At 49.7% G+C, this 13,012-nt stretch overlaps 1 protein-coding gene across 1 annotated transcript; it reads left to right on the top strand.

The window, feature by feature from the left end:
- Window positions 1-3,447: 3,447 nt before the first annotated feature.
- Window positions 3,448-7,045, top strand: HEY1 (hes related family bHLH transcription factor with YRPW motif 1). The gene is made up of 5 exons (XM_040588708.1): window positions 3,448-3,810; window positions 3,931-4,006; window positions 4,086-4,169; window positions 4,283-4,364; window positions 5,192-7,045. The coding sequence occupies exons 1-5, from the start codon at window positions 3,608-3,610 to the stop codon at window positions 5,773-5,775; spliced, it is 1,029 nt and encodes a 342-aa protein (XP_040444642.1). The 5' UTR covers window positions 3,448-3,607; the 3' UTR covers window positions 5,776-7,045.
- The last annotated feature ends 5,967 nt before the right edge of the window (window positions 7,046-13,012 follow it).

The following is a 13,012-nucleotide window of genomic DNA, read 5'->3' as shown; positions in this document are numbered from 1 at the left end:
TGGACATCACTACAGATGCGCATGAGTGTGTATAATGTCGATTGATGTCCTGCTGCAGTGGCTGCTCACCAGCACAGCGGCACACAGTATCTGCAGGGCAGAGCTTGGGGCGAGCAGGCTCAGAGAGCACCCCAGCCTGACTTCCAAACTGGGTACCTGGACCTCGGCGACACGCAGACATGAATTTCAGTGTTCAGCTCCTGAGAAAACACATTTACGGTTGTAGTACTGCTACAGGTCGTGCAAGAAGTTTAAAAACCTCCTCCGTGGCTCCCGTGCACTTCTCAAGCGCTTCCATTCGATCTGTGCTAACTTGTTCTGAACCGTGTCAGTGGCACCAATGATCCACACGTTCAGCCAGGAGGCAGTAAGGAAAAATACAGGATCTGGAGCAGCAGCAACTTCTTGCTTGCAGAGCTGATGCTGCAGCTCGATATACGCGGGGGGGGGGGGGGGGGGGGGGGGGGGGGGGGCGGAGAGGGGGTGTCGCGGGGGGCATTGATGCTCTCGCCTAGCTGCAGTGCGAGTGCCAGAGCCACCGGTTGAATTGGGCACAGTAACCATGGTAACGGCGAGTTTCCGGGACTCGGGGTGACAGGTTGATAGGATTACTCTTCAAAGCACTTGCTCCCTTGGGAGAGAAGACGGAAAGGAAGGGGATGGGAGTTAATTTATCGCGCACACTAGAGCAAGGGTCAGCAGTGGCAGGTCTCCGCTGGAGGAAAGCCTGCAGCAGCAATAACCACCCCCTTTCAGTGGGACCCTGGCCACCACCGGCATCGCTGCAGGAGGCACTCAGCAAGGACAAACGGGAGGCGCGCACAAAAGACGACTCTGCTCCCTTCCAAGGGACTGACTAACAGTCGCTGCATGTCTCAAACTTGAGTCTGCTTTGCCGGGACGGCTTTGCCCTGTCCTGCCACTCCTGCTTTCAGCACCGGGACAGCCAGAAGTGGCTGCGGAGCCTGGAGCTGGAAACGCTGAGTTGTGCCAGACCTGGAAGCCAAAGGGGAAACAGGCGGGGGCAGCGGGGGAGGCAGGCACACTGGCATGTGTGATAGGAAGGGGTGTGGGACAAAATCCTTGGATGGTGGGGTGACTGAGAGACAGGGATGGCTGTAGTAAAAGGCGAGCGTGAGAAGGCAAGAGGGTGGTTGTGCTGCAGTGTGAAGCAGGGAGATGGGAGGCACCGTGGCAGTGTAGGGGACAGGAGAGAAGGCTGTCATCTCCTAAGGTTCATTGCCTCATTGCTGTGAAGGTATCAACGGGGTCTGAAGTTAAGCTCTTTATAGAAGTGCCACCACCTTCTACACTGTCATTTTAATTTCCTTTGACTTTGGCAAGGAAAGGGCTGCTCTCCCATCTGCCCTGCCCTCCTGGCGAGAGAGGTGCACGACAGCGCTGTCTCAACACGTTCATAATTTCTGGCTAATAAAACTTCCCTTTGGGCCACACTTAACAATTAGACCAATGCTGAGGACCAGGCCCTGCCTAGTACCAGAAAAGCACAAGAGTAATTTAAAGCTGGTTTTGTTGTCTGTTCCTCCTAGTGCTGGATGGGAAGACTGAAACCACACACATTTCTTATCTTCCCACGGCAGCTGATAGCCAGCTGAAGTTGCTTACAATGAGACCCAGCTACACTCTACCTGCCCATTCCTGTAAATTACTGGGAAAAGTCGGCGTCTCCACAAGGTCTGAAGGCATCTTTGGAGGCTGCCTGGCACCAGTGGTTCACGGAGCTAAGGATGGGGGGCAGCTCCAGGATCTGACTGCTGGAAATGTGGGTGGCCAGAGCTCTACTCACAAGTAATGAATGCCTAATGCCAATAACCTCTTTTACAATGTTTTTTTTTTTCCCCCATAGTAGGAAGAAGACATATACATGCCTGGATGGGAAAAGCCAGATATGTCATTTGCAGGCCAAAAATGCAAAAACGTCACTGCGCCTTCTAGTGACCTGGCTTTTGGTCCTGTAAAAGCAAGTGGTGCAGACAGAGGTGTTTCACAACAAAAATACAGAGGCTGGCAAGGTGGATTCAGTAATGTGGTGCTGACACAAGCTTAATTATAGCACTGCAGAAAGGATATATTTATGAAAACTGTATTGTGGGAACAAAACATTTCTATCGCCCTCAGCTCCCTAGAGGTGGCTGCGGAACTGTTTCCATCTTAAATGCAACTCTTCTACTGCCTTTAGCCTGGTCCTTGCTCCCACTTCCCTTCCCAGCAGAGATGCTTTGCAAAAACACGGGCAACTGCATGAAATCTGGAGCAACTCCGTGCCAGGAACTTTTACCCAAACAACTGGGAGGCTGAAGGCAGCTGTTCCAGGATCCTGAAAAGGGGAAACCTGGGTTTGTCGATTCTTTGCACCTCACACTACGCACAGCTTGGTTATCCTCCAGCCCCTCCAATTTCAAAATGCAGAAGAGTCCACTTGGAAGAGAGGTGCCTTAGTTGAAAGGCTTCATGTAAATGAAAACTTAATTATTATGAAACCACCTCAAAGAGTACACCCTCATTTCACCTGTCCCATTTTGCCAGCACCTCCGCCCGAGAACGCTGGCAGAACGAAGAGGCCTTGTGCTGGGGCACACGGCACCCAGGCTCGGGGCCCCGCTCAGCGCCGGGCAGCGTGTGCTCACCGCGAGCAGGGCCTGAGCTCGGCAGTCCGGCATGCAGCGCCGGCCTTCCCCACCGCCCCGGCCTCCCGGCCAGCACCGGCACAGCAAAGCGCATTTGCTTTCGACTTCTTAAAAACTGCTGCTGCTCCTCCCCACCTCCAAAACACAGGAGGAGACACCGGGAGCGGCTCTGCCCGGCAGGTCTGCGGTTCAGAAAAGCGCAGTGGGGCGCCTCCCCTGCGCTGCCCGAAAAGCTGCCCCCCCCCCGCCCCCCCCCGAGCTCCAGCGCCCCCCCGGCTCCGGGCCGTGGCCGACCATGTCACCCGGCTTCCGAGGGAGCGCAAGCGGCTGCCGCTAGGGCTTCCTCCCCGCCTCACGCGGCGCCCGGGGCCTCGCTGCCTCGGGGAGGCGCCCCGAAGCCACACCGGCCTCGGACGCGGCAGCTGGCCCCGCGGGGCGCAGGCGGCCCGCAGGGATCGGGCTACCGGGAACCGCGCCGCCACGGCCGCGGGACACCCCGGGGGCGCCCCCCCGCGCAGCCGCCCCGCGCCGTGCCCCCCCGCGCCGCCCCGCCGCCGGCTCGACCAGCCGGGGGTCCGCCCCGCCCCCCCGCCGGCGCCCGCACGCGGCGGCCGCCGCTGCCGCGCGCCGCCCCGCGCCGCAGCGCCGCCGCCCGCCGCGCCCCGCGCGGCTTTCCCACGGCCGGCGGCGCGCGGCCGCACCGCCCCCGCCGCCCCGTTCCCAGCCGAGGGGGCGGGGCCCGGCGGCCGGCCGGCGGCGGCAATTGGCCGAGGCCAGGCCGGCGGCGGCCAATGGGGGCGGCGGGGGCCGCGCGTGGCGGTGCTGAGCGGCGGGCGGTGGCGGGCGTGCTCTGCCCGGCTGTCTGCTCGCTTGCCCGCCCGCCCGCTGCCCGCTGCCCGCCGCCCGCCCGCTGCCCGCCCGCTGCCCGCGGCGGGTAAGAGACGAGGCGTGGGAACGCCATGGGGGAGACGGGCGCGGGGCGAGGCGCGGGGCGCGCGCTGGGCGCCCTCCTCCCGCGCGCCCCCCGCCGCCTGCCCGACGGCCGCCCGCGCCCCGCCGCCGCCGCCGCCATGAAGCGGGCGCACCCCGAGTACAGCTCGTCGGACAGCGAGGAGCTGGACGAGGCCGTCGAGGTGGAGAAGGAGAGCGCGGACGAGAACGGGTGAGCGCCGGCGGGGCGGGCGCCGCGGTTCCCTCCCCTCAGCCCCGCGGAGCCCCGGCACCCCCACTCCCCGCGGGGTGGCGGTGCCTGTGGTGACCGGTGTCCCGCTGCTCCCCGCAGGAACTTGAGCTCGGCCGCGGGCTCCGTGTCTCCCTCCACCAGCTCGCAGATCCTGGCCAGGAAGAGGCGCCGAGGGGTGAGTGCCTGCGGCCGGCCGCGGCTCCGCGCAGCCCGGCCCGCCCGCCCCTGACCCCCCCGCTTTCTGCCCCCCCCAGATCATCGAGAAGCGTCGCCGCGATCGCATCAACAACAGCCTGTCCGAGCTGAGGAGGCTGGTGCCCAGCGCCTTTGAGAAGCAGGTAGCGCCCGGTGGCCCTCCGCGCTGCCTCCCCTTCTTCCCGGGGTGGAGGGTCACCCCTCTTAACGTCTCTGGCGCTGCCTGCAAGGTTCCGTGCTTCCCTTTCTCTCCTAGGGATCAGCCAAGCTGGAAAAAGCAGAGATTCTGCAGATGACTGTCGATCACCTGAAAATGCTGCATACAGCAGGAGGGAAAGGTAAAGTTTGGTGCCTGACAGCGGGTCAGTGGCTCCGCAGAGGGGCTGCTGCGAGAGGAGCACGTTCCCTAGCATTTGGTGTGCAGTGTGCTGTGGGAGTGCCTGGAGAAAGTGAATGGGAACTCTCTTACGTTTTGTCAGGAATTTGGGACTTTCTTCTACTTGACAAGATTTGCAGCGTCGCTGGCACTGTAACATTTTACAGTGCTAGCTCCGGGTTGTTCTAGGGGAGAGTGATTACGAGTCTCTCTAGTGATGTGTCAGCACTGTGAAGTGAAGCGGCTTTTGGCAACTTGGAAAACACGAGGTTTTTGTTGTGGTCAATTATTTGCTTCTCTAACTTTATGAAAAGTTCAGAACACAAACTAGGAAAATATACAGGATGAAATGGGTAGTGAAGAGAACTAGCAGCAATGGTGAAATGCACTTTTAGGGAAAAAGCGTGTTGCCTGCAGAATTCCCCTCTGATAAGCTGGGACTAGTGTTTCTGATGAGTTTCACTGCACTGTGGTTTTGCTTGGACTGGGGAGACGTGGAAAAAACAAAAGTACTTTCCTCCAGTGATAGTGTCCAATTCCAGTTTAAAAATGGCAGCCTGTGACTGGTCTTGGGACTTGCAGCATCACAGCACAGATATAAAAGAAAAGCTTGTTGGACAAAAAAGAAGAAGGAAAAAAAAAGGAGCTTGGCAGCTAATCTGTGGTTGGGAATACTAACCACATCCAAGCGAAGTATGCTTATAGGGGAGGGTGGAGTGGGGAGGCTACATGTAGGCAATGACTAGAAAACAACGTCTTAAGAGTCCATTTTTTGTTCTTTTCTCTTAGGCTATTTTGATGCTCATGCTTTGGCTATGGACTATCGGAGTCTAGGGTTTCGAGAGTGCCTGGCTGAAGTTGCTCGATACCTTAGTATTATAGAGGGTCTGGACGCCTCCGATCCTCTGCGAGTTCGACTTGTGTCTCATCTCAATAACTACGCCTCTCAACGGGAAGCAGCAAGTAGCGCACACACTGGCATTGGACACATTCCTTGGGGCAGTGCCTTTGGACATCACCCTCACATATCTCACCCGTTGCTGCTGGCTCAAAATGGGCACGGTAATACCAGTACTACAGCTTCCTCCACAGAACCGCATCACCAGACCAGAATTGCTGCCCCACATGCTGAAACTTCCTCACTCAGAGTGCCCCCAAATGGCAGCGTTGGACCAGTGCTCCCGGTGGTCACATCTACTACCAAACTGTCTCCTCCTCTCCTCTCCTCCATGGCATCTCTGTCTGCATTCCCCTTTTCGTTTGGCTCCTTCCATCTGCTCTCCCCCAATGTGCTGAGCCCGGCTACACCGACGCAGTCAGCAACCCTTAGCAAACCATACAGACCCTGGGGGACTGAGATTGGAGCCTTCTAAGAACTAACTCTTTAGTAAGGGTGGGGAAACCTACAAACCTAGCTGAGCTGGGTTATGCAACGCTTAAAGTTGAAGTTCTTAATAACTGGGACAAAGGTACAGCTTCACCTTAACTAAGTTTGTCTAAAAACTGTCTCTTTGGATTTTTCTTTTTGTTTTCTACATTTTTGTATTAGGAGTTTGTTTGTTTGTTGTTTTTTTTTAAATAGTTGCTGAAGTTGTCCAAAAATAAAATTACAATAGTCGTTAACGCTTGTGTTAGATTTGTGCTGAGCATTTAAATCACTTTTGTAAACAGTTTGTTTCAAATGTTTCATTATTCTTGAGTGTGTCAGACTGCCTTTTTATGAAGAGATATCACCTATTATTGTTAGCAACAGCCTAGTTTAGATATTAATTTTTCCAAGACCACTTTTCTCAGCATTAACAAGCTGTGGTTTTGTTAGTATTGTGACATTGAGATGTCTTGTAAAGAATTACTCCTTTTGTAAACTATATTTGAGTCTTATATTTCTGAACAAAGCGTTGACAAATCAGATGGACCAGCTTGACCAGGTTTTTCTATAGAGCTCAATTTCTATTTCTTCTGCGGTGGTTTGGTATATTTGGTGGTCTTATTCTAGTTCCTAGTGGACATTTACCCACATCTCAGAACTGCAACACTATTTCTTCCATGGAAAGGAGCAGTACATGCTTTAGGGCAAACTCTAGAGTGAGGATGGTGCAAAAGCCAAATTATATTGGTGGTGGGTTTAGTTGCTGGGGAAGTGAAGGGAAAAAAAAAAGTTGTCACCTGTAGTAGTCTTCCAGCCAGAGCTAGTCATATGCACATCCATTTCATAGGGCCAGATTCTGCTCTGAGTTACAGTGGAGTAGTTGTTCTGTGACCCTGTGTTCTTGGGTAACTGAGATCAGACTCTGTCCCTCTGCGAGCTTCAAATTTGCACCTGGAATGAATGATGCTGGTATTTAAAGAGCCGATGGAATGGCACAGTGGGGAACCGTTCAGTGCACAGCCTTCTTGCTCTACAGATGTATCCTAAATGGTTGATTTTTTCTGTCATGTTTTAGGTGCAGTTCAGACCACTCCTTGTTCTGTAAGGGCTCTGCTAAATTCTTGTGTGAGTGAGAGTGTGTGCATGTACATACATTTTGGTTGTTTTCATGAGAATTTTAATCTGAACAGGTTTTACCTAGTGAGATTCACTGGACGGGGTTTGACTGCTCTTGTATTTGTGTTGTGGCTAAATAAAGGAGAAAGAACAAAGTATTTTAAATGACATGATTGTTTGATATATATCAGTGGAGAATTCTATGCCTCTGGGTGTTACGGGAGATGTCAAACAATTGCTACTTAGTCCTGCTGTGGGCATTTGTATTTACTTTTTTCTCAAATATTATGGCATACTTAGCTACAGTAGCTGTGTACATGAAGAACTGCAGTGCCTCAGGCTAACAGTCGAGGGAAGGGTAACGTAGGAGTCATTTTGTGTGTCACTTCTACTTGCCTGGCAGTGTGTGGGCGACAGCAAAGGCACCAGGGTTACTGCTAAAGGAGAGGTTAAAGCTGCACTACACCTGAATATTCTTACTGTTTTGTATAAATATTAAAAAGTGATCATCTTTGCAGAGGCCTTTTCTAACTCATGTGTCACATAGCTCTGTAACAAAGTCTTGTGCCTAGCAGTTGGGTTTAGCTTAATGTTCAGTGCATTAGTGCAGAGTCTACCCAGGGTCTCTTGACTGATCCTCTGTTTGTTATTGAGTGGTACTACTAGTGTCTTACACGTTTTCTTGAACTAACAACCTGTCAGGCTTACACGTAGATTTTCTCCAGATGTGGTCTGTTAGAACATCAACAGCTTCTGGAAGTACCTTGCTTCTTTCCTGTACATTTGAATTTATAGTACACTTGTGTTGGTAAATGGCACATCCTTGTCTGGATTTAGCTCTGCCAGAATAGCAGAAAGAGCTCGGCCCTGTGGGAGACGAGAGCTTTTTTTAAAGAGGGGTTCTCGGGCCAATTAAGGAGTGGCATTGATGAGAGGCTTTCTCGGAAGAAGGATTGCCGTGAGGCTGGAAAGAGTGGGAGAGCATTCAAGTGCGTAACCTTGTTTTACCTTCCTCCCTAGGCTGTAGGAGACCACTGCTAGAAATGAAATGCAAAACGCTGTGGGAGCTAGAAATACATAGGTGTTATTAAGGAGAGATTATAGAGCACAGTATTTCATGTAGAAACATGAAATAAGAGGCTGTAAAATTCCAAATCCAGTTTCCTTTTCACAGTGTGTATTGTCTCCTGTTTAATTATGCTCTGCCCTGTCCTTAATAGGTTTTTATACCAAATTAACAACTCCTACCTAGAAGATTGCTATAGTGCATGCAACTATTCTTTAGATCTTTTAATAAATGGCAATGCTTCTCAGCCTTTTAATGGTTATTTCATTGACATTCAAATGACTTTGCCTGCCTCTAAATAGCTGGCTCTTTTGTGTAGAAAGACCCCTATAATTATTTTTGTCCCACTATCCTACTCTTGAATGGACTTCAGAAGCAGAGAGTGCAATAAAAGTTTAGCTGCTGGTGTTTGTCTCTATACCCACTGTCTTCTCTTTCCATTACCAGTGGCAAAGGTATTAATGAGAAGTACTAATTTTATTCAACTGTTGCACTAAGTCTATATTAATTTTTAGGGACTCAAAATCTACTGATTGTTATTGTAGAAAGAGATGAATGGATTCTAGCAACTGACAAAACCTAGTAATTCAAATGGGGAAGTGCAGGACTGTATTGCTACTTGTGCTGCTAACTTACTAAATTATGCTTGGCAATCGCTTAATCCGTATCTGTTTTGTCAGCTGTGAAAAAGGGATGGCAGTGCTTGTTTTCCCTTCATCAAGACACAGTGGTGGTTAGAAATTTTCTATACGAATGACAATGCTGTTGTTTCTCAAAAACTACGGTTCTGAGATGTGTGGCTATTTTTCTTTCCTGTAGGATGCTAGGTTTCTACAGACAAAGTGAGAAAGGCAAAATAAGCTTGCTTCTACAGACAACAGATATCTCCTGAACCCAAAACATTTATTTGTTTACCCTATTGCAAAAGAGCAATTCAGGAGCACAGGCTTAACCAGAGGGATGCCGGAGAAGAAAGGAAACGCATATGTGACTTGATCCCATGACCCCCTGAACTACCTTCAATTGCTTTGGATGAACTCTGTCTGTCCGGAAATCCTCAGGCTAAAGCTTTGTGTGGGATTTAAGATGATGTGTATTTCTTATAAGCTAATATTATCTTCCTTTATCAAGGAAGCTGGATTTGAGTGCAGAATAAATTTAAGAGGCTGGTGAGTGCTGCATAAAAGCAGATAGAAACCTTTGGAAATCATTCTGCGCTGTGGCGTAAAGGCACAGCTCATGAAAGTGACATTTTTTAGCTTTTGGAAAGAAGCTGTCAGTAGTTCTTAAGACAGTTTCTGTTCAGTGCTCCTGTCTTAACACTAGTAAGTATGACAGGGTTTATTAGGATCATGCTGAAAACCCCATGAATCCTGGCTATTGCTCTCTTCACTCACACATCAGCATGCGAGTCCCCAGGTGACAGGAGCCTTCCTAGACCATTGCATAGTGGTGGGAAGCCTGCCAGGTTTTTTTTTGCCTCAGCAACAAACAAGCCCAAGTGAGCACTGATAAACTGAAATCCTTCTTCCTGTTTTATATTGTGTGCATATTCACAAGTGCTGCTTGCCAGAAGCTCCCAGTTTGGATTGTAACATACTCTGTATGGAGCTGGAAGTCTGCAGTGAATAGTGTGGAGGTCATGGGCTTTCTGCTGGAAGGCAACAAAAATGATTTACAAAGCCCTTTTCTGAGGCCATACATGAAAGGTTGTGGAGATGGGTTGTGGTACTTGTGACTCAGTACACCAAGGCATGAATATGTCCATGTATTAACCAGCCTGCCCTGCCTCATGCACTACATGGGGCAGTGTGTGCGCTGCCTGTAATTGAATGCCACTCTCTCTCCATTTGCCCAGCTTATAAATAAAAATTAGAGCAGTCCCTTTCTTCTGGAGTCAGAAGATGCAGGCATTGACTCATGCTTGCAATATAGTAGCTTGACTGTGGTAATAAATGTTGAAATGCCAATGCTTAGTAAGATACAGATACTTGAAGGTGTCTTTTGGGAGTCTGAAGTGTTCATTTGGTGAAAGCTTTTATTAAGGAAGTGCTTGAGTATTATATGTTGTTCTCTCATGTTCCAGCTAGTCTCATGCAATTTTTCTCTAGCAAATTCTGCTCATCATTCTTGCAGCTTGAAGCAGTGGACCAAACTGCCTTGCTTTGACCTGTGCTGTGTACAGCTTGCCCAAGCCCTCCCAGCAAAGTAAAGTTCATAGGCAGTTGTTTTTTCATTTTTCTTGATTACACCATGTAACACAACTGTATAATGCGGGGGGGTGGTGGGGGGGGTATCTATGTGCTCAAAAGAGCTAAGCACTGGGGGCATTCCGCCCTGCTTATAGAGCCCTTAACCACATTACGCTGCTTGGACCTTTTCAGACCAGGCCACTTTCTTCAGGTGAAGCCTCCTGGAAAGGAAGAGGGGGTCACTGGAGCCAGCTGTGCACATCTGCACTGCTGCTCGTCGAGGCAGCCTCAGCACAAGGAGATCTCTGCAGATGACTTGCTTCTCTCCGCATTGGAAAGGCTTCTTGGAGCTTCCAGATAGCTTGTCTCTCTCCAAGGTAAGCTGTAAAATCTAGGCACAGAAAGTGGCAACAGGTTAAATGCTGACAGTACGTGCATTTCTCTGTTTTGCACTGCTTTCACAGAATAAGGGTGCTGGGCGTAGAAGAGTTGGTGAAACAGCTCTGTGAGAGAATGTCAGGGAGCAGGAAGGAAGGCTGATGTGCAGGATCAGAGGAAAACTAAGGCTGTGAACAGATGGATGAAGACTTGCATTGTTTGCATTGCCTGTTGCAAATATATGGAAATGAGTGACATCAGATGACAAAATAAGCTGCATGAAGGTATGTAAAGGATTCAGAGTAGGGAAGGCAATACTCTTGGTATTCATAATTCTGCTCAACAAGCCAGAATCAGATGAGCAACATAGAAAGACTGAGGCACATAATTTAAAACCAGTAAGGTGCTGAAACAAATGTGTGTGAATTTCTTCATTGTATTTGATGGGTCATCTTACTGGCTAGGGAGGAACCAGGGCTCAGATGGACTGTCGCTGGCTGTAAGAATGCATCACAGGATAATTTACTGATTGCATTTGTACGATCTGGTCAAGTGAGCGTAAGGAGTTCAAGGAATTAAAGCGTGGTCCATGCATGAGAGGGGGCTTGTGACCCAACTTGACAGAGAATTTGATACATCAGGATAACTGATACAAGCACCTAATGACTGGCAGCCACTTCCACAAATCTCTCAGCCTTCATCAGTGGCTACCACCTAGCTGCTGGTGCAGCCACTTAGCTCCTGGATTTTGGGATGGTGTTTCTGGGCATGCGTTAGCCGTCTACATAGTTATGAGGTCTCCTTCTCCATCAGGTAAGTAGGGCAGCTGCACATTCAGTCCAGTAGTGGAAAACTGGCTCTTCTAGTGAAAGTGAGTATGGAACCTGCTTTTGAGATAAGGAACATCTGGTAGAGAGAATGCAGGGTTGTTAACTCACTTTGTATTATATATCTACTATTGATAGTGCAGATAGTAAATTAGTAATACTGCTTCTTATTATCATCAAGCCTGTCTCCTTTAACAGAGGCCATTTCAGAGCCTGAATTTCAGTATCAAAAGATGAAATGAGAATAATCATAATCTGTTGTTGTTGTTCAGCAATGGTTTTGTAAAAGTTTGTGGGATTGGATAATGATTAAAAATGTAGAAAAAGGAGCTGAAGTGTGTGCTGTAGGAACTCTTTTACATGGTACACAGCAGGTAGATCTATTTTTTACTTCATCAGGAAAACATCAATGTGATTGAAGAATGTTCCCTGTGTAATGCAGATGCCTAACTGTCTGTAGATTGCTCCTTTGAATTTCTCTGGGATCCATTGCGTCTTCTGTTAAGAGGAAATTATCAACAACAAGAGGAAATCCTGTACTAGTACTGAATAGTCCTTATTTTAAAGGTACTTCCCTTCTTGTGGGAATTGTATATAATCAGAACAACACTCCATAAAACAGACGAATTATTTTAGAAGGAGACAGGTCAGCCTTTTATTTAAAAGGTCTGACGTTATTGTACATAAGAAAACCAATTGTTAGAGTGGATGACATTCTTCCACGAGCTGCCTGTGCTTCCCAAAGGTGGGGCAAAGTTTAAGGCATTGGTAACAGGAAGCTTGGGCTCCTTAGAGACTTTCATGCTTTCTGGAGCACGCAATGACAAAAATACTCTTTTTCTTCCCAAAAATAGCACCAGGAATAAGAATGATTGTACTTTACCCTGTTGAGGACTGGAATAGGTGGAGATGCAAATGATGCACATACATGTTGGACAAAAATAAATATCCATTCAGCCGGGGTGGGCACGAGTAAGGTGCATTAGCCAGCGGTGTGTTGGAAAGGCCATGCAAGGAGAAAGAGCAGCTCTTTTGAGGACAAACCCTTCCCTTCTATTAGGTTTCCAAGATCTGACCCTCTGTATTTCAGCTTCAGCTGCACACACCTTTGTCATCACACAAACCAGTACGGGCTACGCAAGGGGCAGGCACAGCTCCCACCTGAAGCCAGGGGCTGAGCTGCCACGTGGCCACAACTGTCCCCCAAGATTTGGGGCATGAAATCAACAAAGCACACTGAGAGGTGTGATTATAGATCTAAAGCTAAGTGGTTGTCACTTCTGTTAAATCTGTGCCTGTTTCAAAGGAGAGGGTTAAAATCCCTGAAATCCCACCTACCTGCGGCGCCCCGCCCCGCCCCCCCCCCCCCCCCCCCCCCCCCCCCCCCCGCCCCCCAAGCCCAACCAGCCATGAAGCTGTGAGAGCCCTGAATGAACCACTCACTGAAATAAATTAAAGGAAAATCTGTTACGGGGCTTTAAAAATCTTTGGGCTGTTGTTGTTTTAGGCAGAGCTTGTCTAACTTTTATCTCCTCTCTGGGAAGTAGGGAGGCTCCCTGCTTTGTGGTGCTGACAGAGGTCTGCAGGACTCTACACAGCCCCCCCGGCCCGACCTCATCCTGCCAGTCACCAGACTGAAGCCTCATTTTCTGCCCCTGCAGC

This window comes from Falco naumanni, chromosome 3 (assembly GCF_017639655.2).
Source record: "Falco naumanni isolate bFalNau1 chromosome 3, bFalNau1.pat, whole genome shotgun sequence".
Taxonomy (NCBI): domain Eukaryota; kingdom Metazoa; phylum Chordata; class Aves; order Falconiformes; family Falconidae; genus Falco; species Falco naumanni.
The sequence above is the reverse complement of the archived record's forward strand: the minus strand, read 5'-3'. Positions and strand labels throughout refer to the sequence as shown.

Coding starts and splice junctions, on each gene's coding strand:
- HEY1 (XM_040588708.1), top strand. CDS start 3,608: ATGGGGGAGACGGGCGCGGGGCGAGGCGCGGGGCGCGCGCTGGGCGCC. Junction 3,811..3,930: donor GAGAGCGCGGACGAGAACGG/GTGAGCGCCGGC, acceptor TGCTCCCCGCAG/GAACTTGAGCTCGGCCGCGG. Junction 4,365..5,191: donor GCATACAGCAGGAGGGAAAG/GTAAAGTTTGGT, acceptor CTTTTCTCTTAG/GCTATTTTGATGCTCATGCT.